General features: G+C 50.1%; 1 protein-coding gene across 3 annotated transcripts in view; it reads left to right on the top strand.

Annotated features, from left to right (window-relative positions):
- The window catches only part of TENM2 (teneurin transmembrane protein 2), a 6,300,157-nt gene that overhangs the window by 5,910,978 nt on the left and 365,184 nt on the right, over positions 1–23,995 (top strand). For all 3 annotated transcript variants that reach the window (XM_073589482.1, XM_073589484.1, XM_073589485.1), the window contains one exon: positions 7,715–7,869. In XM_073589482.1, the coding sequence (XP_073445583.1) occupies positions 7,715–7,869 (155 nt within the window). The remainder of the gene's footprint in view (positions 1–7,714; positions 7,870–23,995) is intronic.

Genomic DNA, 23,995 nt, shown 5'->3' with positions numbered 1-23,995 from the left:
ATATTGGAGGCGGTTGCGTGAGGAACGAATAAGTGTGGAGGAGAGTAGGAGGTCTTGGGAGGATCGAAGATTACGTGAGGGAAGATATTGGGAGATTAGTTCAGAGATGTAGGGAGGGGAAAGGTTGTGGATGGCTTTGTAGGTCAGTGATAGTAGTTTGAATTGGATTCGTTGGGGAATTGGGAGCCAATGGAGGGATTTGCAGAGGCGAGAGACAGGGGAGTAGCGAGGAGAGAGGTGGATTAGACGGGCAGCAGAATTGAGGACAGACTGGAGTGGTGCAAGAGAGTTAGTAGGGAGGCCACAGAGGAGAGTGTTGCAGTAGTCAAGGAGATGATGAGGGCATGTACAAGAGTTTTAGTAGATTGAGGACTGAGGAAGGGACGGATTCTGGAAATATTTTTGAGTTGGAGGCGACAGGAGGTGGCAAGAGTTTGAACATGTGGTTTGAAGGACAGGGCAGAGTTGAGAGTTAAGGTACTGTCACACTAAGCGATATCGCTAGCAATATCGCTATAAGGCCGGTTTCACATTTGCACTTTTGAGCGCAGCGACTGCCTGCGCACGGCCGCCGCTAAGCCCCGCCCCCCTGTCGCGCCTCCGCCGGTAGCTCCGCCTACCGGCGCATGACGCTGCATGCGTCCTGTGTCCCCTATCTTTATCACTGGGGGCGCAGGCCGTGCGAAGTATGTGTTTGGCGGTGCATGCGTCCTTTTGACGGTGCGCCGACCAGCGCCAAACGCAACCTGCTGCAGTTTGGTTGCGCTCGGCGCACTGTCAAAAGGACGCATGCGTCGCCAAACGCATACTGCGCACGGCCTGTGCCCCCAGTGATAAAGATAGGGGACGCAGGACGCATGCAGCGTCATGCGCCGGTAGGCGGAGCTACCAGCGGAGGCGTGGCAGGGGCAGGGCTTAGCGGCGGCCGTGCGCAGGCTGTCGCTGCGCTCAAAAGCGCAAATGTGAAACCGGCCTAACTTGTGACGTTATAGCGATATTGCTAGCGACATCGCTGTGTCTGATACTTACCTACGACCGGCTCCCCCGCTGATTATCGCTGATCGCGCGAGAACGTCCAGGACTGTTTCTCGTCGTCAGCTTCCTGAGGCGCTTCCTGTGGAGAGACGAGCGACGAGCGTGGACGCGAGCGGGAGGACGCAGGATCGCCTAGTGTGACAGGTAAGTAGCGACCCCCGTCCCCAGCAATGTCGCTGGTGAGATCTGCCTGTGTGGCAGCTCACTAGCGACCACTTAGCGATGTACCAGCGATCCTGACCGCGTCATATCGCTGGTTGGGATCGCTGGTACATCACTAAGTGTGACAGTACTTTTACTCCAAGGCAGCGGATTTCAGGTGCGGGAGAGAGCGTGATGCCGTTTACCATAATAGATAGATTGGGTAGGGAAGATACGTGAGATGGAGGAAAGATAATGAGTTCACTTTCATCTACGTTGAGTTTTAGGAAGCGAGAGGTGAAAAAAGAGGATGTGGCTGATAGACACTCTGGGATTCTGGACAGCAAAGAGGTGACATCTGGGCCAGAGAGGTAGATCTGAGTGTCATCTGCATACAGGTGGTACTGGAAGCCATGGGACTTTATGAATTTTCCTAGGCCAAGAGTATAGAAGGAAAAAAGTAGGGGCCCCAAGACAGAGCCTTGGGGGACTCCAACAGAGAGGGGGCGGGATGAGTGTATAGCCACGCTCACTCCGCATAGCCACATTCACTATAATATCCCACATCATCCCGTCAGCCAGAGCTCCCGGACTACAACCCCTAATATCCCACATCATCCCGTCAGCCAGAGCCACCGGACTACTACCACTGATATCCCACATCATCCCGTCAGAGCCATCTGACTACTACCCCTAATATCCCACATCATCCCGTCAAAGCCACCGGACTACTACCCCTAATATCCCACATCATCCTGTCAGCCAGAGCCACCAAACAACTACTACTAATATCCCACATCATCCCGTCACAGCCGCCGGACTACTACCCCTAATATCCCACGTCATTCCGTCAGAGCCACTGGACAACTACCCCTAATATCCCACATCATCCCATCAGCATGGGGTCAGAACCAGAGCACTGAGTGGAACGGTCCTAATTTCCATACCGGAGATCCCTTAAAGAGGTCTGGCATCAGAACCAGAGCACTGAGTGGATTTGCCCTGACTTTCTTACCAATGATCCCTTTAATAGAAGCCTGGGGTGAGAATTAGAGTGCTGAGGGATTTACCCTAACTTCCATACCGGAGATCCCTTTAAGAGGGGCCTAGGGTCAGAATCAGAGTGCAGAGTGGATTTGCCCTCACTTCCATACGGGGGATCCCTTTAAGAGGGGCCTGGGGTCAGAACCAGAATGCTGAGTGGAATTGCCCTAACTTCCATACCAGGGATCCCTTTAAGAGAACCTGGGATCAGAACCAGAGCGCTGAGTGGATTTGCCCTGACTTGCATACCAATGATCCCTTTAATAAAATCCTGGGGTCAGAATCAGAGCACTGTGGGATTTGCCCTAACTTCCATACAGGAGACCCCTTTAAGAGTGCCTGGGGTCAATACCTGAGCATTTGAAGGCAATTGCCCTGACTTCCATACCGGGGATCCCTTTAAGAGAGCCTGGGGTCAGAACCAGAACGCTGAGTGGAATTGCCCTAACTTCCATACCGGGGATCCCTTTAAGAGAGGCCTGGGGTAAGAACCAAAGCGCTGGATGGATTTGCCCTGACTTCCATACCAATGATCCCTTTAATAGAAGCCTGGGATCATAATCAGAGCGCTGAGGGATTTGCCATAACTTCCATACCGGAGATCCCTTTAAGAGAGGCTTGGGATCATTACCAAAGCGCAGAGTGGATTTGCCCTCACTTCCGTACCGGGGAACCCTTTAAGAGGGGCCTGGGGTCAGAATCAGAGCGCTAAGTGGAATTGCCCTAACTTCCATACCAATGATCCCTTTAAGAGACCCTGGGGTCAGAACCATAGCGCTGAGTGGAACTGTCACGATTCTGCAGCACAGGAATAGGGTAGAAGGGGAAAACTGACCCTGCACTATGACTAGGCTGATACCCTACAATGGAGTGGGCGACCCATTCCTGCAAATAGACCCACCGACGATCCTAGGTTAATCTCAAGCGAAGACCTATAGATAGGGGGAAGGGGGTCCCTGAAAGATCTAAGAACTGGGTACAAAAACAGGTCACCTCCTAGAAGAAAACAAAGAGAAGGCTGCAGAAGCAAACTGAAAACAGAAACTAAAGGGCCTGTCACACTAAGCGATATCGCTAGCAATATCGCTATAACTTCACTGTTCTTTGTGACGTTATAGCGATATTGCTAGCGATATCGCTATGTCTGATACTTACCTCCGACCACTTCCCCGCTGGTTATCGCTGATCGCGCGAGAACGTCCCGGGCTGTTTCTCGTCGTCGGCTTCCTGCTGTAGAGACGAGCGACGCGTGGACGCGGGCGGGAGGACATCAGGATCGCCTGATCTGACAGGTAAGTAGTGACCCCCGACCCCTGCGATGTCGCTGGTGAGATCTGCCTGTGTGGCAGCTCACTAGCGACCACTTAGCGATGCACCAGCGATCCTGACTGGGTCATATTGCTGGTCGGGATCGCTGGTGCATCGCTAAGTGTGACAGTACCTTAAGACTAGCAGAACCAGAGATCCCATCACTGCACTAATTAAACACACAGAAGGCAAAGCAAAGCTCCAAGCCAGAACTCAAGCTGAACTCAAGCTGATTAACACAGTTGTCCAGCAAGGAATGGGAGACAGGTGCAGGTTAATAAAGGGTGATACAATCACCTGACCCAAGACAAACCCAGCACCAAAGAAGCGGATAGTCGCAAACTGAACAGATTCTAACACTAACTTCCAAATCAAAGCGCTGGATGGATTTGCCCTGACTTCTACAGTATACCAATGATCCCTTTAATAGAAGCCTAGGGTCAGAATCAGAGCATTGAGGGATTTGCCCTAACTTCCATAATGGAGATCCCTTTAAGAGGGAAGATGTGCCTATGGAATGGAGGATGTGTGATGGGTATATGGGCAGGGAGGGGGCGATTCATTTCTGTCATGTTCTCTCTGCTCCTTTCTGGGGGGGCAGACAATGGCTGGGAGCTTATGTTTCCAGGAATGCTAGATTGCTCCCACCCGGTCAGTGTCTGCTGAGGTGTTGTGGTGTGGGAAAACTGATGCTCATAGCAACCAATCACAGCTCAGCTTCTTTTAAACAGTTCTGGTGAAATGGAAGATGCTTCGTGATTGGTTGGTGATACACACATACATTCAGTTTTATATATATAGATTGCATTCCCAATAAGTGAATAATTCAGGAGCACCTATTTTAGCACTCTGCTTAGTGCTGTTCCTCTATTATTCTACTTTAAAATGTATTGTAAAAATTGAAAACTGGGTGTTACTAGTACCACACCCTTACACTGTCCACTCAGTATTACAACCTATAAGTTGAATATTCCTAGCACTCTGCTAATAGCAGAGGGAAAAGAAGCTCAGTAGCACATTATATGTCTCATTTTATGGACAACAGGAGAAAACATAGCATAGCACGTCATCCCATGTCTCATTGTAACGATGGTGGAGGTGGACCCACTGCACCCTGGGCTGTGCTTACCAGGGAGGGGCGAAACTAAGTAACTACCGGATGTCCACTAGAAACTCTGATGATGAGAATAGGCTTTTCGACCAATAGTCAACAACCACCACTCCAGAGCAGTCCCTGAGTCTGCAGTAGCTAACCGGAGGGTCAGAGGCGCGGATGCAAGGTACAGAAGGGTGAGATAGAGGCACAGTCAGACGGTCCAAGATCAAGGCAGGCAGAACAGTAAACATAGCCGAGGTCAGGAGCAGAGTGGTCATACAGGACGAGTAAACAAGCCAGATCAACAACGGGAGAGTCAAAATACAAAAATGCTTAAATGGAATGCTAACAGATGGATTGACTAGGAACCAATGTTTAGGTGAGGAGTGGAAGGGGAAGCTGCCTAATATAGGACCTGCTGGCACGGGATAGGCCGGGGAACCGAGGCTCTGCAGGACATGACAGCGTTATATTCCTGCAGAAACTAGCCACGTATCCCTAAGGCAGAATGGACACCACTTGCAGATGCAGCTGTGCTGCAAGAATCAAATGCAAGAATCAACTCTGCAGGGCGGCCTGTCAAGGGGAGAAACTGCACGCTGAGGAGGCATGCGTGTTAGACCTCTTTCACACTTCAGTCTTTTGACGTCAGTTGAAATCCGCCCTTTTTTGAAAAAAAACGGATCCGTTTTTTTTGCAGAATCCGTTGTTTTTCCCCATAGACTAACATTACTGGCGTATTGTGATGGATGGTTGTCCGTTGCATCCGTTTTTTGAAGGATCTGCTGGAATTTAAGCGTCTACCGTCTGGAGTAGACGGACAAAGTAACATTTTTTTCAGCGGCGGACCCGCTTTTTTAAACTGAGCATGCCCGGAAGATTTTTCCATTCATGCAATTTAACTCTAAAAGCCGTTCTGGAACAGACAAAAAAATCTCTCTCTTGCTCTCCTTTTCCAGACACCTGTTCCTTTAAATTTCATGCACTGGCAGCTGCGGCGGATCCATCCAAATAGCGGATCTGGTGCATCCGTTTTTTGCAAAGCAGAAACAGGTCCGTTTTTGCACACTTTGACGGTTTGGAACTGACCTCAAATGACTGAAGTGTGAAAGAGGCCTTACCGCTGTAACAATCAGTTTATAGAAAGCAGGCGGTGATTGCAGCATAGCATAGGTTATTACTGGTCTCAGGTTAGGCCAGGTTTACATAGCGTTAACACAGCCCGTTCAACATATAGAGCTTACGGGCTGCGTTAACGCTATAGCATAACGCGTTATACGTTATGCTATACCACTAGCGCTCATGATTCATCAGCGCTAGCGGGGGTTAGTGCTGATGAATCATCAGCGCTAGTGGTGACAGAGCCTCAGACGCTGCAGCCCGCGTCCGAGGCTTCGTCAGTGCTTGACGGCACATCGTGAACTTGTGCCACTTTACGGCATGCGTCGCGATGCGCCACATAATGGGGCTGAATGGCAGCGTTAACAGACTGCGTTACATCACGTTACACCGTGGTGTAACGCAGTCCGTTAAACGGACTGCCAAACGCAGTGTGACCCCAGCCTTATAGAAAGCAGGTAAGGTGCATACCAGCCTCAAGGCCGAATTTGGTGTTCATGCTGCCCTAGGCACTTTAAGTGAGCTCATCCTTTACTTGTAGGTCAGACTGAAAGTGCCAATTTCTCTCATTTACTAGTTAACGTCCCTATGCACAACAGAATAACATCATCCAAACCTGTCTATATCTACGAGTTCGGCCAACAAACTTTTGTTCATGGGGGCCCCTGACAGATGTTTGTTGGGGAAGATAAGTATTTGGATGTCTGATTTTGGATAAGAGATAAGTCTGGCAGCGTTGCTCTCAAAGAGAGCACCAGCGTACTCTGCAGAGCGCGGTGTTTAATGTACTGCTACTTACCTGTCAGACGCGATGATCCTGCGTCCTCCCGCCCGGCTCTACGCGTCGCTCGTCGTCACAGCAGGAAGCGCCGCAGGAAGTGACCGACGAGAAATGATCCAGCAGCTTCTCGCGCGATCAGCGATTACCAGCAGGGGAGCCGGTCGGAGGTAAGTATCACATGCAGCGATATCGCTAGCAATATCGCTGCAACGTCACAAAATCGGTGACTTTGCAGCGATATTGCTAGCGATATCGCAGTGTGTAACGGGGGCTTTAGAAAGTTTGGCAAAATAGCTGAATGATCAGATAGCTATCTCAAATGTATGGGAGGATTCAGGTAAACACTCAGCTGACATATGTGGCCTCATTCAGATGGCAGTATTATCAGGCGTTGTGTTGTCCATGTGTACCATGAACAGCACACTGATTCTTTAATGCTGTATTGTCAAGTCAAATAAAGTCAAAGTACCAGAACTGACATTTTTTGGTCACTGCACTTCCCTCAAGAAATCTAATAAGAGATCAAAATGTCCCCCGTATGTATCACAAAATTGTATCAGTAACAACATCAGCTCAGGACACAAAAAAGCAAGGTTTCTCACAGGTCCTTTGATGGAAAAATAAAAATGTTACCACTAAAATAATTTATAAAATGGTCAAGTTTGGTTTAGCCATAATCAATCATTCAAAAAAATAATACTGCCAGGTCATTTTTACCACACAATGAATACCATAGAAACAAAACCCAAAAAACAACAGCGGAATTATATATTTTTCACAATTTTATCACACTTAGAATTTTTTTTAGCTTTTTAGTGCAGTATATAAGATAAGATAATCCTTTAATCGTCCCACCATGGGGAAATTCAGAATTCCGAAATTCATTTATTTTACCATTATATGGTAAAATAAATGATGTCAAACAAAACTACAATTCATCACGCAAAAAACAAGCTGTCATATGGCTATGTTGACAAAAAATAGAGTTTTAGTTCTTGAAACTAGGAGAGAGAAACCAAACCCGTAAAATCATTGCTCTATTGCTTGTAAATGAATACTCTAGTAATTCTAAGATAAAAGGTAAAGTAATTCCCAGTATTGTAGTTCTTTCACACCACTGTATTAGAATAAATAGTTACATCTGTTAATTGGATCTTTATTTGCAGTATCAAAAGCTTTCTCTTTTTTAGGAATTGCTGTTGATAAGAATGGATTCATTTATTTTGTTGATGCGACAATGATTCGGAAAGTAGATCCGAATGGAATAATTTCTACGCTCTTAGGATCCAATGACCTTGCAGCAGGACGACCTTTAAGCTGTGATTCTAGCATGGACATCACTCAGGTACAGTTTGTTTTGTTGTACTTTATAAAAGGGGATGTCTAATACTTTAAGTAGATGACCTATCATTAGTATAAGTTATCAATATCAGATATTGATAATATCAGTGACACCCATCACTCCCACCAATCACTTGTTCTTGGTGTTGGAACTTGCCAGTAGGGACCAGTTGTGGAGCAGAGCAGCACAGCTCCATCACTTGTATAGTGGCCACAATAGGGTACTGTAGATCCACCCCGATTCATTTGAATAGAGGCAGATGTATCGCACCTAGCCACTGCCACTACAGCAACAAATATAATATAAGTGCTACTAATAGCTTTCTCAGAAGAAGAAGGAAAAGGTGTGAGAAGGTGATGTAGTCTTGGGGAATTAAAGGATGTGCTGTGGACAGGAATGGGTAAAACTCTATGAAAGGAGATTTAAGACATTGAAAATTATATAATATATATAGGAGCAGAAATACTATTGTAGTCAGTGTTTACTATGGATCCCAGTATCAGAGGCTTTACTAGTACAGTAATTTACATGGTGAAAGCATCATCTAATACTTTAGTCAAACTCAATCTTTAGGTCCCAGCTCCCAATCTATTTTATATTGTGGCATCACAAAGCTAAATGTGGCACTTTTAACCTTGTGTATGAAAAAAGTAAATAGTAGTCAGCTAACCTGGTAAGCAAATTTCGCAATATCCACAACTCGCATGGATGAGGGCTGAGTGGCCGGTTATAGACACAGTGAGAAACAGGTGGAATCCAGCGAGAGACTGTGTCTTAATAGTAAAATATAGCTTTTAATGAGCCATTTAAAAAAAGAATTAATACCACTAATGGTGTTCCACAAAAATAAATGCAGCACAGTACAGCATCATACACATTATGCAGCGTTACGACCAACGCGTTTCGACTACTGTCTTAATCATGGTGATTATCTACTATAACAGCTACATATGGGGTTTTTGTAGGGCTACATTATTTATGGTCAAGAAAGAACATCAATATCTGATCAATAGGGAGTTACTTGGTATGTCTGCTGAACCCGCATCTTAATTCAGAATACCCACTGAACCCCTGAACCCTCATGCACTGTTCACCCTCTGTTTTTACTTGGTATGTTTGCTGAACCTGCATCTTAATTCAGAATATTCACTGAACCCCTGAACCCTCATGCATTGTTCACCCTCTGTTTTTACTTCGTATGTCTGCTGAACCCGCATCTTAATTCAGAATACTCACTGAACCCCTGAACCCTCATGCATTGTTCACTGTTATGAATGGGTCACCGAGGAGAAATAAGCAAAACAAGCTAAGTCACAGAAAACCAGAGAGGTTGGTAACTATGAAGATTGCAGATCCCTGATCCTACCACACAACTAGCAGCAGCCGTGGAGCGTACCTACGATGTTCCTAGACACTTCGTCACAGCCGGAGGACTAAATAAGCCTGAAGCATGAAAAGGGGAAAACTATCTGCCCCAGAGCAGACCCCAAAGGAATAGATAGCCCCCACACATGTATTGACGGTGAAACAAGATGAAGGCACAAACAAAGGCAGGAAAATAGGCTGAGCAAACGATGGGGCCCAAACTAACTAGAAAGGAAAGGAAAGGAAAGACACTGTCTGCAATCTGCAAAAAAACTTTACAAAAATAATGTCCAACACTTCTGATAGCAAAATTACCCACTAGACTTCTCCCACTATATCAGCACTCTGAAATAGTCTGAGACAGAGCAAAAAGAGACCAAACTAGTATGGGACAAAAAGCAAATTGGCAAAATACTGATAAATAAGAGTGGAAATTCAGCACAGCCCCCAGCCGGGGCTGGCTGACCACACAAAAAACTGAATAGACCAACAAAATCAAGTGTGAACATTAGCAGAAAAACATAGCTTTAGATGACTGTAACAGAGCTGAAAACCAAGAGCTGACAAGCCAGAAGGAATCACCAGCAACTGAATAGGGCGTCGGCTGTCTTAAATCCAATCTGAGACTCCTGAGGTGCAATCGTCATCCTCATTCTCAGGTGGCAGATCTCCACCTATCAAATCAGCCTCACTACCTCCTGTTACCACCAGAGTGAGTCTGGAAGGAGAACTCACAACTGGTGAACCAGAGAATGAACTCACAACAGTACCCCCCCTTGAGGAGGGGTCACCGAACCCTCATCCACACAACCAGGCCGATCAGGATGGGCCCGGTGAAAAGCAAGAACCAATCTATTGGCATGAATATCGGAGGCAGAGACCCAAGAATTAACCTCCTGACTAGAGTTGAGCGATACCAGCCGATACTTGAAAATATCGGATCGGAATGGATCGGCCTATCTTAAAAAAAAGTATCGGTATCGCCGATTCCGATACCGGGAACCAATGCAAGTCAATGGGGCCAAAATATCGGAATTAAAAAAAAACCTTTCTTTCCTTGTAGGTTAATTCTACATGAAGAAAAACAACTAAGAATAATGTAGAATGTATTGTGGGAGGTGGAGGAGACATTAAAGCCATAGAGGTTTAGCCCAATCAAATGGAATAGCAGGAATTAAACTTTTTTTTTAAAGATGTTAGGAGTTACAAAGATATTGACTATGTTAGCCTCATTTATATTTTGCCAGACATGTATGTCTTCTTCTTCTTTCTTCTTCTTTCTTATTCTTCTTCCTTTTTTTTTACCTTCTTCTTCTTCTTATTCCTTTTTTTACATTCTTCTTCTTCTTCTTCTTCCTCCTTTTTTTACATTCTTCTACTTCCTTTTTTTACATTCTTCTTCTTCCTTTTTTTACATTCTTCTTCTTATTCCTTTTTTTACATTCTTCTTCTTCTTCCTTTTTTAAATTCTTCTACTTCCTTTTTTTACATTCTTCTTCTTCTTCTTCCTTTTCTTACATTCTTCATATTCTTCTTATTCAACAATTATTATTCTACATATTCAACTTCTTCATCTTCTTCCTATTCTTCTTCATCATATTCTTGTTTGTGTCAGGCATTCCTGTAGTTGTTATCTGGAAAAGTTAGAAGTTTACACCTTCCGTTCTGCCTGTCACAAAAGATTTACAACAGGATTTGTCCGCGTTCAGTTTGGCCTGCAGCAGCAGGCCTTTTCCAGGGGCACCACGAGGAGGAACGGACTCACCCCCATACACTGCTTAGTCTTCTTCTGCTTATAAATAAGATAATATCATTTGCTCAGAGTATTAGTCTTATGCTTAATGTTCTTCTGCTTTGTTTTTTTTATGCTTCTTGGTCTTCTCTCTCTTGTTGTTCTGCATCTTGGTGGTTGTCTTCCTGTTCTTTGTCCTCTTGAACCAGCTGACGGTACTGGCACCGGGAGGGGCAGCAGAAGGAAAAAGAGCCAATGGCACTACCGAGGACCAGCTGACGGTGCTGGAACACGGTTACTAAGCAGGAGGTACCTGTGCTACAAAGCACTACCAAGGACCAGCAGACGTTGCCGGAACTCGGATACCGAGATGGAGGCACCTAGGCCAAAGGCTCTGACGAGAACCAGCTGACGGTGCTGGAACACGGAGGGGTAGCATAAGCTGCAAGAGCAAATGGAAATAGCGAGGACCAGCTGACAGTGCTGGCACCCGGAGGGGCAGCAGAAGGAATAAGAGCCAATGGCACAACCAAGGACCAGCTGACGGTGCTGGAACCCGGTTACTAAGCAGGAGGTACCTGTGCTACAAAGCACTACCAAGGACCAGCAGACGTTGCCGGAACTCGGATACCGAGATGGAGGCACCTAGGCCAAAGGCTCTGCCGAGAACCAGCTGACGGTGCAGGAACCCGGAGGGGTAGCATAAGCTGCAAGAGCAAATGGAAATAGCGAGGACCAGCTGACAGTGCTGGCACCCGGAGGGGCAGCAGAAGGAATAAGAGCCAATGGCACAACCGAGGACCAGCTGACGGTGCTGGAACACGGTTACTAAGCAGGAGGTACCTGTGCTACAAAGCACTACCAAGGACCAGCAGACGTTGCCGGAATTCGGATACCGAGATGGAGGCACCTAGGCCAAAGGCTCTGACGAGAACCAGCTGACGGTGCTGGAACCCGGAGGGGTAGCATAAGCTGCAAGAGCAAATGGAAATAGCGAGGACCAGCTGACAGTGCTGGCACCCGGAGGGGCAGCAGAAGGAATAAGAGCCAATGGCACAACCGAGGACCAGCTGACGGTGCTGGAACACGGTTACTAAGCAGGAGGTACCTGTGCTACAAAGCACTACCAAGGACCAGCAGACGTTGCCGGAACTCGGATACCGAGATGGAGGCACCTAGGCCAAAGGCTCTGACGAGAACCAGCTGACGGTGCTGGAACCCGGAGGGGTAGCATAAGCTGCAAGAGCAAATGGAAATAGCGAGGACCAGCTGACAGTGCTGGCACCCGGAGGGGCAGCAGAAGGAATAAGAGCCAATGGCACAACCAAGGACCAGCTGACGGTGCTGGAACCCGGTTACTAAGCAGGAGGTACCTGTGCTACAAAGCACTACCAAGGACCAGCAGACGTTGCCGGAACTCGGATACCGAGATGGAGGCACCTAGGCCAAAGGCTCTGCCGAGAACCAGCTGACGGTGCAGGAACCCGGAGGGGTAGCATAAGCTGCAAGAGCAAATGGAAATAGCGAGGACCAGCTGACAGTGCTGGCACCCGGAGGGGCAGCAGAAGGAATAAGAGCCAATGGCACAACCGAGGACCAGCTGACGGTGCTGGAACACGGTTACTAAGCAGGAGGTACCTGTGCTACAAAGCACTACCAAGGACCAGCAGACGTTGCCGGAACTCGGATACCGAGATGGAGGCACCTAGGCCAAAGGCTCTGACGAGAACCAGCTGACGGTGCTGGAACACGGAGGGGTAGCATAAGCTGCAAGAGCAAATGGAAATAGCGAGGACCAGCTGACAGTGCTGGCACCCGGAGGGGCAGCAGAAGGAATAAGAGCCAATGGCACAACCGAGGACCAGCTGACGGTGCTGGAACACGGTTACTAAGCAGGAGGTACCTGTGCTACAAAGCACTACCAAGGACCAGCAGACGTTGCCGGAACTCGGATACCGAGATGGAGGCACCTAGGCCAAAGGCTCTGACGAGAACCAGCTGACGGTGCTGGAACACGGAGGGGTATCAGAAGTTACCCCTGAAAAGCAAAGTTGGCATGCCGCAAGCTGGCCGCAGTTACTGAATCACACAGTCCTACAGGGGGTGCTTGTCCTACTGGCACTATGGAACAAGCCTTTCTTACCAGAACCCGCAGTCCACATAGGAAGCACCTAAACTGCTGGCACCCTAGCCTCGGCTAACCCAACCGCAACACGACATGGCAACTTGGGGTGGCAAACTGACATTGACACTTCCCAGAAACAGCAGGCAGGGCTGGAACCAAGCTGGGCAGGAGGGAGTACCCGTGCCAAAGTCAGTTATGAGCAGCAACTGGCGATGTTGGAGCCCAGGACAAGCACTTAGCAGGCTGAGGCCTGATGTGCTGTCAATTGGGAGGCAGCAGGACAGATTGCCATCAAAACAGCAGGGGAACAGCTGACGTTACTGAACCCCACAAACACAGGAGCTAGTGTTTTACTCTGTGAAGACGGCACTTCCGAGTAACAACTGGCTGTGTTGAAGCCCAGGGACAAGCACGGAGCAGGCTGAGGCTGCATTGAAGAAATTTTAAGATCGGTTGTAGACTACTAATTTGAACCAAGCTCCACTTAGGCCTGTGGCTTCACTGATTTTCGTATTTCCCCTGTCCTCCAACCCCGCCAGTTACAGCTCCGAAGTGGCGTCTGCACAATCCACACTTGTTCCTGTGTTACAGGTGTTCAGTCCGGTCAGTTAATCCCCTGATGTGTGTCCGGCAATGTCGCCTGCTCTGTCCACATTCCCATAATGGGAATGTGGACAGAGCAGGCGACATTGCCGGACACACATCAGGGGATTAACTGACCGGACTGAACACCTGTAACACAGGAACAAGTGTGGATTGTGCAGACGCCACTTCGGAGCTGTAACTGGCGGGGTTGGAGGACAGGGGAAATACGAGAGACAGTGGAGCCACAGGCCTAATTGGAGCACGGTTAAAAATCAGTAGTGGTATGACTGTGTAGGCAGCAGGAGACTTTGCCATCTACACAGCAGGGGATCAGCTGACGTTACTGAACCCCACTGAGACACGGGAGCAAGTGTCTCTTTCCGTGTGGACGGCACTTCCGAACTACAACTGGCTGTGTTGAAGCCCAGGAAATAGGAGGGTGTAGGCAGAGGCCTACTGTATTTTGAAAGAGGTGACAGCAGGAGAGACTGCCATCCACAAAGCAGGGGATCAGCTGACGTTACTGAACCCCACTGAGACACGGGAGCAAGTGTCTCTTTCCGTGTGGACGGCACTTCCGAACTACAACTGGCTGTGTTGAAGCCCAGGAAATAGGAGGGTGTAGGCAGAGGCCTACTGTATTTTGAAAGAGGTGACAGCAGGAGAGACTGCCATCCACACAGCAGGGGATCAGCTGACGTTACTGAACCCCACTGAGACACGGGAGCAAGTGTCTCTTTCCGTGTGGACGGCACTTCCGAACTACAACTGGCTGTGTTGAAGCCCAGGAAATAGGAGGGTGTAGGCAGAGGCCTACTGTATTTTGAATGAGGTGACAGCAGGAGAGACTGCCATCCACACAGCAGGGGATCAGCTGACGTTACTGAACCCCACTGAGACACGGGAGCAAGTGTCTCTTTCCGTGTGGACGGCACTTCCGAACTACAACTGGCTGTGTTGAAGCCCAGGAAATAGGAGGGTGTAGGCAGAGGCCTACTGTATTTTGAAAGAGGTGACAGCAGGAGAGACTGCCATCCACACAGCAGGGGATCAGCTGACGTTACTGAACCCCACTGAGACACGGGAGCAAGTGTCTCTTTCCGTGTGGACGGCACTTCCGAACTACAACTGGCTGTGTTGAAGCCCAGGAAATAGGAGGGTGTAGGCAGAGGCCTACTGTATTTTGAATGAGGTGACAGCAGGAGAGACTGCCATCCACACAGCAGGGGATCAGCTGACGTTACTGAACCCCACTGAGACACGGGAGCAAGTGTCTCTTTCCGTGTGGACGGCACTTCCGAACTACAACTGGCTGTGTTGAAGCCCAGGAAATAGGAGGGTGTAGGCAGAGGCCTACTGTATTTTGAAAGAGGTGACAGCAGGAGAGACTGCCATCCACACAGCAGGGGATCAGCTGACGTTACTGAACCCCACTGAGACACGGGAGCAAGTGTCTCTTTCCGTGTGGACGGCACTTCCGAACTACAACTGGCTGTGTTGAAGCCCAGGAAATAGGAGGGTGTAGGCAGAGGCCTACTGTATTTTGAAAGAGGTGACAGCAGGAGAGACTGCCATCCACAAAGCAGGGGATCAGCTGACGTTACTGAACCCCACTGAGACACGGGAGCAAGTGTCTCTTTCCGTGTGGACGGCACTTCCGAACTACAACTGGCTGTGTTGAAGCCCAGGAAATAGGAGGGTGTAGGCAGAGGCCTACTGTATTTTGAAAGAGGTGACAGCAGGAGAGACTGCCATCCACACAGCAGGGGATCAGCTGACGTTACTGAACCCCACTGAGACACGGGAGCAAGTGTCTCTTTCCGTGTGGACGGCACTTCCGAACTACAACTGGCTGTGTTGAAGCCCAGGAAATAGGAGGGTGTAGGCAGAGGCCTACTGTATTTTGAAAGAGGTGACAGCAGGAGAGACTGCCATCCACACAGCAGGGGATCAGCTGACGTTACTGAACCCCACTGAGACACGGGAGCAAGTGTCTCTTTCCGTGTGGACGGCACTTCCGAACTACAACTGGCTGTGTTGAAGCCCAGGAAATAGGATGGTGTAGGCAGAGGCCTACTGTATTTTGAATGAGGTGACAGCAGGAGAGACTGCCATCCACACAGCAGGGGATCAGCTGACGTTACTGAACCCCACTGAGACACGGGAGCAAGTGTCTCTTTCCGTGTGGACGGCACTTCCGAACTACAACTGGCTGTGTTGAAGCCCAGGAAATAGGAGGGTGTAGGCAGAGGCCTACTGTATTTTGAAAGAGGTGACAGCAGGAGAGACTGCCATCCACACAGCAGGGGATCAGCTGACGTTACTGAACCCCACTGAGACACGGGAGCAAGTGTCTCTTTCCGTGTGGACGGCACTTCCGAACTACAACTGGCTGTGTTGAAGCCCAGGAAATAGGATGGTGTAGGCAGAGGCCTACTGTATTTTGAATGAGGTGACAGCAGGAGAGACTGCCATCCACACAGCAGGGGATCAGCTGACGTTACTGAACCCCACTGAGACACGGGAGCAAGTGTCTCTTTCCGTGTGGACGGCACTTCCGAACTACAACTGGCTGTGTTGAAGCCCAGGAAATAGGAGGGTGTAGGCAGAGGCCTACTGTATTTTGAAAGAGGTGACAGCAGGAGAGACTGCCATCCACACAGCAGGGGATCAGCTGACGTTACTGAACCCCACTGAGACACGGGAGCAAGTGTCTCTTTCCGTGTGGACGGCACTTCCGAACTACAACTGGCTGTGTTGAAGCCCAGGAAATAGGAGGGTGTAGGCAGAGGCCTACTGTATTTTGAAAGAGGTGACAGCAGGAGAGACTGCCATCCACACAGCAGGGGATCAGCTGACGTTACTGAACCCCACTGAGACACGGGAGCAAGTGTCTCTTTCCGTGTGGACGGCACTTCCGAACTACAACTGGCTGTGTTGAAGCCCAGGAAATAGGAGGGTGTAGGCAGAGGCCTACTGTATTTTGAAAGAGGTGACAGCAGGAGAGACTGCCATCCACAAAGCAGGGGATCAGCTGACGTTACTGAACCCCACTGAGACACGGGAGCAAGTGTCTCTTTCCGTGTGGACGGCACTTCCGAGCTACAACTGGCTGTGTTGAAGCCCAGGAAATAGGAGGGTGTAGGCAGAGGCCTACTGTCTTTGTAATGCGGAGACAGCAGGAGAGACTGCCATCTCCACAGCAGGGGAACAGCTGGCAGTGCTGAACCCCACTAACACTTGAACGAATGTGTTTGGCTCTGTGGAGACGACACTTCTGAACACCAACTGACGTTGTTGGAGCCCAGGATTAGGCGAGGAGCAGGCTGGGGCCTACTTGATTTTGGCAGGTGAATGCAGCAGGAGACTTGCCATCTCCACAGCAGGGGAACAGCTGACAGTGCTGAACCCCACTAACACTTGAACGAATGTGTTTGGCTCTGTGGAGACGACACTTCTGAACACCAACTGACGTTGTTGGAGCCCAGGATTAGGCGAGGAGCAGGCTGGGGCCTACTTGATTTTGGCAGGTGAATGCAGCAGGAGACTTGCCATCTCCACAGCAGGGGAACAGCTGACAGTGCTGAACCCCACTAACACTTGAACGAATGTGTTTGGCTCTGTGGAGACGACACTTCTGAACACCAACTGACGTTGTTGGAGCCCAGGATTAGGCGAGGAGCAGGCTGGGGCCTACTTGATTTTGGCAGGTGAATGCAGCAGGAGACTTGCCATCTCCACAGCAGGGGAACAGCTGGCAGTGCTGAACCCCACTAACACTTGAACGAATGTGTTTGGCTCTGTGGAGACGACACTTCTGAACACCAACTGACGTTGTTGGAGCCCAGGATTAGGCGAGGAGCAGGCTGGGGCCTACTTGATTTTGGCAGGTGAATGCAGCAGGAGACTTGCCATCTCCACAGCAGGGGAACAGCTGGCAGTGCTGAACCCCACTAACACTTGAACGAATGTGTTTGGCTCTGTGGAGACGACACTTCTGAACACCAACTGACGTTGTTGGAGCCCAGGATTAGGCGAGGAGCAGGCTGGGGCCTACTGGATTTTGGCAGGTGAATGCAGCAGGAGACTTGCCATCTCCACAGCAGGGGAACAGCTGGCAGTGCTGAACCCCACTAACACTTGAATGAATGTGTTTGGCTCTGTGGAGACGACACTTCTGAACACCAACTGACGTTGTTGGAGCCCAGGATTAGGCGAGGAGCAGGCTGGGGCCTACTTGATTTTGGCAGGTGAATGCAGCAGGAGACTTGCCATCTCCACAGCAGGGGAACAGCTGACAGTGCTGAACCCCATTAACACTTGAACGAATGTGTTTGGCTCTGTGGAGACGACACTTCTGAACACCAACTGACGTTGTTGGAGCCCAGGATTAGGCGAGGAGCAGGCTGGGGCCTACTGGATTTTGGCAGGTGAATGCAGCAGGAGACTTGCCATCTCCACAGCAGGGGAACAGCTGGCAGTGCTGAACCCCACTAACACTTGAACGAATGTGTTTGGCTCTGTGGAGACGACACTTCTGAACACCAACTGACGTTGTTGGAGCCCAGGATTAGGCGAGGAGCAGGCTGGGGCCTACTTGATTTTGGCAGGTGAATGCAGCAGGAGACTTGCCATCTCCACAGCAGGGGAACAGCTGGCAGTGCTGAACCCCACTAACACTTGAACGAATGTGTTTGGCTCTGTGGAGACGACACTTCTGAACACCAACTGACGTTGTTGGAGCCCAGGATTAGGCGAGGAGCAGGCTGGGGCCTACTGGATTTTGGCAGGTGAATGCAGCAGGAGACTTGCCATCTCCACAGCAGGGGAACAGCTGACAGTGCTGAACCCCACTAACACTTGAACGAATGTGTTTGGCTCTGTGGAGACGACACTTCTGAACACCAACTGACGTTGTTGGAGCCCAGGATTAGGCGAGGAGCAGGCTGGGGCCTACTGGATTTTGGCAGGTGAATGCAGCAGGAGACTTGCCATCTCCACAGCAGGGGAACAGCTGGCAGTGCTGAACCCCACTAACACTTGAACGAATGTGTTTGGCTCTGTGGAGACGACACTTCTGAACACCAACTGACGTTGTTGGAGCCCAGGATTAGGCGAGGAGCAGGCTGGGGCCTACTTGATTTTGGCAGGTGAATGCAGCAGGAGACTTGCCATCTCCACAGCAGGGGAACAGCTGGCAGTGCTGAACCCCACTAACACTTGAACGAATGTGTTTGGCTCTGTGGAGACGACACTTCTGAACACCAACTGACGTTGTTGGAGCCCAGGATTAGGCGAGGAGCAGGCTGGGGCCTACTTGATTTTGGCAGGTGAATGCAGCAGGAGACTTGCCATCTCCACAGCAGGGGAACAGCTGGCAGTGCTGAACCCCACTAACACTTGAACGAATGTGTTTGGCTCTGTGGAGACGACACTTCTGAACACCAACTGACGTTGTTGGAGCCCAGGATTAGGCGAGGAGCAGGCTGGGGCCTACTGGATTTTGGCAGGTGAATGCAGCAGGAGACTTGCCATCTCCACAGCAGGGGAACAGCTGACAGTGCTGAACCCCACTAACACTTGAACGAATGTGTTTGGCTCTGTGGAGACGACACTTCTGAACACCAACTGACGTTGTTGGAGCCCAGGATTAGGCGAGGAGCAGGCTGGGGCCTACTTGATTTTGGCAGGTGAATGCAGCAGGAGACTTGCCATCTCCACAGCAGGGGAACAGCTGACAGTGCTGAACCCCACTAACACTTGAACGAATGTGTTTGGCTCTGTGGAGACGACACTTCTGAACACCAACTGACGCTGTTGGAGCCCAGGATTAGGCGAGGAGCAGGCTGGGGCCTACTGGATTTTGGCAGGTGAAGGCAGCAGGAGACTTGCCATCTCCACAGCAGGGGAACAGCTGACAGTGCTGAACCCCACTAACACTTGAACGAATGTGTTTGGCTCTGTGGAGACGACACTTCTGAACACCAACTGACGCTGTTGGAGCCCAGGATTACGCATGCCGCATGCAGAGGCCAATGGGCATCGGTTTTTATGGAGGTTGTGGACTACTACTGATTCTAACCATGCTCCACTTAGGCCTCTGGCTCCACTGTCTCTACTATTTACCCTGGCCTCCAACCCCGCCAGCTACATCTCTGAAGTGGCGTCAGCACAATCTACACTTGTTCCTGTGTTACTGGTGCTCAGTCCCATCAGTTGATCCCCTGATGTTTGTCCGGCAAGTTCGCCAGCTCTGTCCTCATTCCCACTACTGGTTATGGGAATGTGGACAGAGCAGGAGACCTTGCCGGACACACATCAGGGGATAAACTGATGGGACTGAGCCACAGGAACACAGGAACAAGTGTAGATTGTGCTGACGCCACTTCAGAGATGTAGATGGCGGGGTTGGAGGTCAGGGGAAATAGTAGAGACAGTGGAGCCAGAGACCTAAGTTGGGCACGGTTAAAAATCAGTAGTGGTTTGAATGTTGATGGAGCTGGTGACTCTGCCGTCCACACAGCAGGGGATCAGCTGGCATTACTGAACCCCAGTAACACAGGAGCTAGTGTGTTTCTCTGTGCAGACGACACATCTGAGCGACAACTGGCTGTGTTGAAGCACAGGGATTATAGTTCAGGTGGTAGAAAAATGAACACACCAGCAGACCTGGATACAGTTGCCAACCACTAATTTAGTCTGTAAGAGGAATGGCAAAGTCTTTGGAGATCCAGGCCTTGTTCATTTTCAGAAAAGTCAGCCGGTCAACATTATCGGAAGATAGTCGCGTGCGACGGTCTGTTAGTACACCACCTGCGGCACTAAAGACACGTTCCGATAATACACTGGCAGCAGGGCAAGCCAGCACCTCCAATGCATACTGGCTAAGCTCTGGCCATGTATCCAGCTTAGAGAACCAAAACTTGAAGGGGGAAGAGCCATCTGGGAGTACAGCGACAGGGCAAGACATGTAGTCTGACACCATCTGACGGAAGCGTTGCCTCCTGCTGACTCGAGGCGTCGCTGATGGTGTAGACAATTGTGGTGGACACACAAAACTTTGCCACATTTGGGCCATAGTGGTCTTGCCTTGTGCTGCGGCACTGCCTCTGCTCCCTCTTTGTGCAGAGTTTCCTCCACTGCCTCGACGCACAGAGCTGCTTTGTAAAGCACTAGCAACAATGCTGTCGGGTGGAATGGAAAACATTATGGACTGCACCAGTGACTCTTCGTACTCCCGCATTTTACGCTCCCGGTTCAACGTTGGTATGAGCCTTTGTACGCTGTCCCGGTAGCGAGGATCTAGGAGGGTGTACACCCAATAATCAGCCGAGACGAGAATGTGGGCGATGCGGCGGTCGTTTCTCAGGCACTGCAGCATGAAATCAACCATGTGCTGCAGACTCCCAACTGCCAAAGAACCGCTGTCCCCTGTTTGAGGCGTGACCTCGACCTGCTCTGCATCACCTCACCCTCGCTGTACATACTGAGTAGAGGTTTGTGTACCTCCCTCCTCTGGAGAGATGTCTTCCTCCTCCATCGACTCCTCCTCATCCTCCTCACAAAGTGTCGCCCTGCCTAGGCCTTTGTGAGGAAACACGTAGCGCAGACTGTCCAGAAGCAGATGGCATTTGGGACTCCTCATCCTCCACCTCTTCTGAAACCTCATCCCTTAGTGCTTGCAGTGTTTGTTGAAGCAGGCAGATAAGGGGGACAGTCATGCTGACTAGTGCATCATCTGCACTCGCCATCCGCGTGGATTCATCGAAGGCACGCAAAACGAGGCAGATGTCCTTCATAGAGGCCCACTCAATGGTGCTGAAGTGTGAATGGCGCACAGTGCGACTTGTTTGCGCCTGATGCAGCTGGTACTCCATGACTGCTGCCTGCTGCTCACACAACCGCTCCAACATATGTAACGTTGAATTCCACCGGGTGGGTAGGTCACATATGATGCGATGTTCCGGAAGGCCAAATCGTCGCTGCAGAGCAGCGAGGCGCGATCTTGCCGTGCTGGAACGTCGCAAGTGAGCGCACTCTATGCGGACCTTGTGCAACAGTGCATCAAGATCCGGATAGTCCCTCAGAAAGCTCTGCACGACCAAGTTAAGAACATGTGCCAGACATGGGATGTGTGTGAGGTTGCCTAGGCCAAGAGCTGCCACCAGATTTCGGCCATTGTCACACACTACCAAGCCCGGCTGGAGATTCGCTGGCCCAAACCACACATCGCTCTCCAGCTTGATAGCATTCCAGAGCTCCTGCGCTGTGTGGCTTCGATTCCCCAAAGAAATTAATTTGAGTACAGCCTGTTGACGTTTGGCCACGGCTGTGCTCATATCGGTCGTAACAGGCTCCTGCTCTGCTGTTTCTGAGGAACTTGAGTAGGAGGAGGAGTCTATGTGTACAGACTGGAGTCCTGCAATCCGTGGCGTTGGAAGAACACGTACAGCGCCACTCTCCAGATCCGTACCCGGCTCCACAACATTGACCCAGTGGGCAGTGAGGGAAAGGTATCGTCCCTGTCCATGGTTACTGGTCCACGCATCGGTGGTCAGGTGGACCTTGCTACTAACGGCGTTTAGTAGCGCATGTTTTATTTTGCCCTCAACATGTTTCTGCAGGGCAGGGACGGCTCGCCTGCTGAAATAAAAGCGGCTGGGCACGTTGTATTGGGGGACTGCCAATGCCATTAAGTCCCGGAAGGTGTCAGTGTCCACCAGCCTGAATGACAGCATTTCAACTGCCAGAAGTTTGGCAATGCCAGCATTCAGAGACTGTGCTCGGGGATGGTTTGCCGAGTAAGGGCGCCTTTTATCCCATGCCTGTGCTACCGATGGCTGTGATGGATGGGAACGTGCTGTTATGGGTGGAATCTGACAGGGTCTCCGGACAACAGTGGCAGAGGTTCTTCCTTGGCGATCCTGTGAGGAAGCCGAACCAGCAGTGTGTGAGCTGGAGGAAGAGGGCCCAACACGAACTGAAGAGGTGGTAGGTGGTGCTGTACGTTGGCCTACGTCTTCAGGGTGTCTCTGCAACTCCAACTCGTGCTTGGTGCGCACATGTTTCCACATATTTGTGGTATTGAGGTTGCTGACATTTCTCCCTCTTTTGACTCTCTGATGACACAGCTTGCATTTGACAAAGCAAATGTCATCTGCAACTGTGTCAAAAAAGGACCACGCACTGCAACTCTTGTGAGCGCCCGGTTTGCCTTTGGAAGAAGGAATGCTCCTAACGGGTGCCGAAGTGGAGGGTACAGGCAACCAAGTCTTCCCCCTCCCTCTGCCTCCTGTTTTGGCCGGTAGGGGAATCTCTTCCTCCGAGCTGCTCCCACCACCTTCCTGTTGCTCACGCCATGATGGGTCAAGGACCTCATCATCTTCCCTCCCCTCTTCAAACAGCTGCTTCTCCGGGGTTGTCTCGCCAGCACCGTACGCACCAGAAAGTGGCAACTGAGTCTCGTCATCATCTGATGCGTACTGAGGTGTGCTGACCATAGGCACTGGCCCACTCGCCTCTTCAGATTCAGAGGGACAAAGAAGTTGCGCATCACTGCATACTCCCTCTTCTTCACATTCAGGAATGCTGCTTGGCTGGCCCCCTCTTTCCAAGCCAACAGATTCCGAGAACAGAAGTAGAGACTGTGATGGCTCCTGTCCATGTCTCTCTGACTGCCTGGGCACTTTGGCAGGTGGTGAAGAGACAGATGGTTGCTCTTCGGTGCTCTGACCCTGAGAGGATGCGGAAGTAATTGAAGTCGATGCGTTAGCTGCCATCCATCCGACAACGGCTTCAATTTGTTCCTCCCGCAGCAGTGGGGTACGTTGAGGTCCTACAAAGCTGCGCATAAAGGACTGTTGCCTGCTAAAACTGGGGGATGCTGATCCACTGGTGCCCGCAGCAGGCCCAGAATCCCCACGTCCTCTACCTGTAGAATCCCCACGTCCTCTCCCTGCAGAATCCCCACGTCCTCTCCCTGCTGAAACTCCACGCCCACGCCCACGCCCCCGCGCCTTACTCCCTGCCTTCTTCATCTTGCAAGACTGCTTAAGATAGGCAAAAAAGTACAAAGGGGGGCCTTAGTGTGCTTATTCCTGAACAGCTGGTTACAGGTACAAGAAACACTAATTTTATGAAGTGTGTGTGTGTGGACTAGACTTTAATAGGAGCTGATGTGGCCTACACAAGTTCAAAATGTAGTGTTTGGTGAACTTTTTATGTGGTTTCTTTGTTTGAAACAAACTCAAAGTATGAGAACAAAGAATTGAAACTGATAGTATCACCAACTTTTTGGAGCTATTACAATGCAGGCAGGTAAC

This window comes from Dendrobates tinctorius, unplaced genomic scaffold (assembly GCF_039654945.1).
Source record: "Dendrobates tinctorius isolate UK_male_01 unplaced genomic scaffold, ASM3965494v1 ptg000108l, whole genome shotgun sequence".
Classification (NCBI taxonomy): domain Eukaryota; kingdom Metazoa; phylum Chordata; class Amphibia; order Anura; family Dendrobatidae; genus Dendrobates; species Dendrobates tinctorius.
This window is presented reverse-complemented; position numbering and strand designations above follow the sequence as displayed.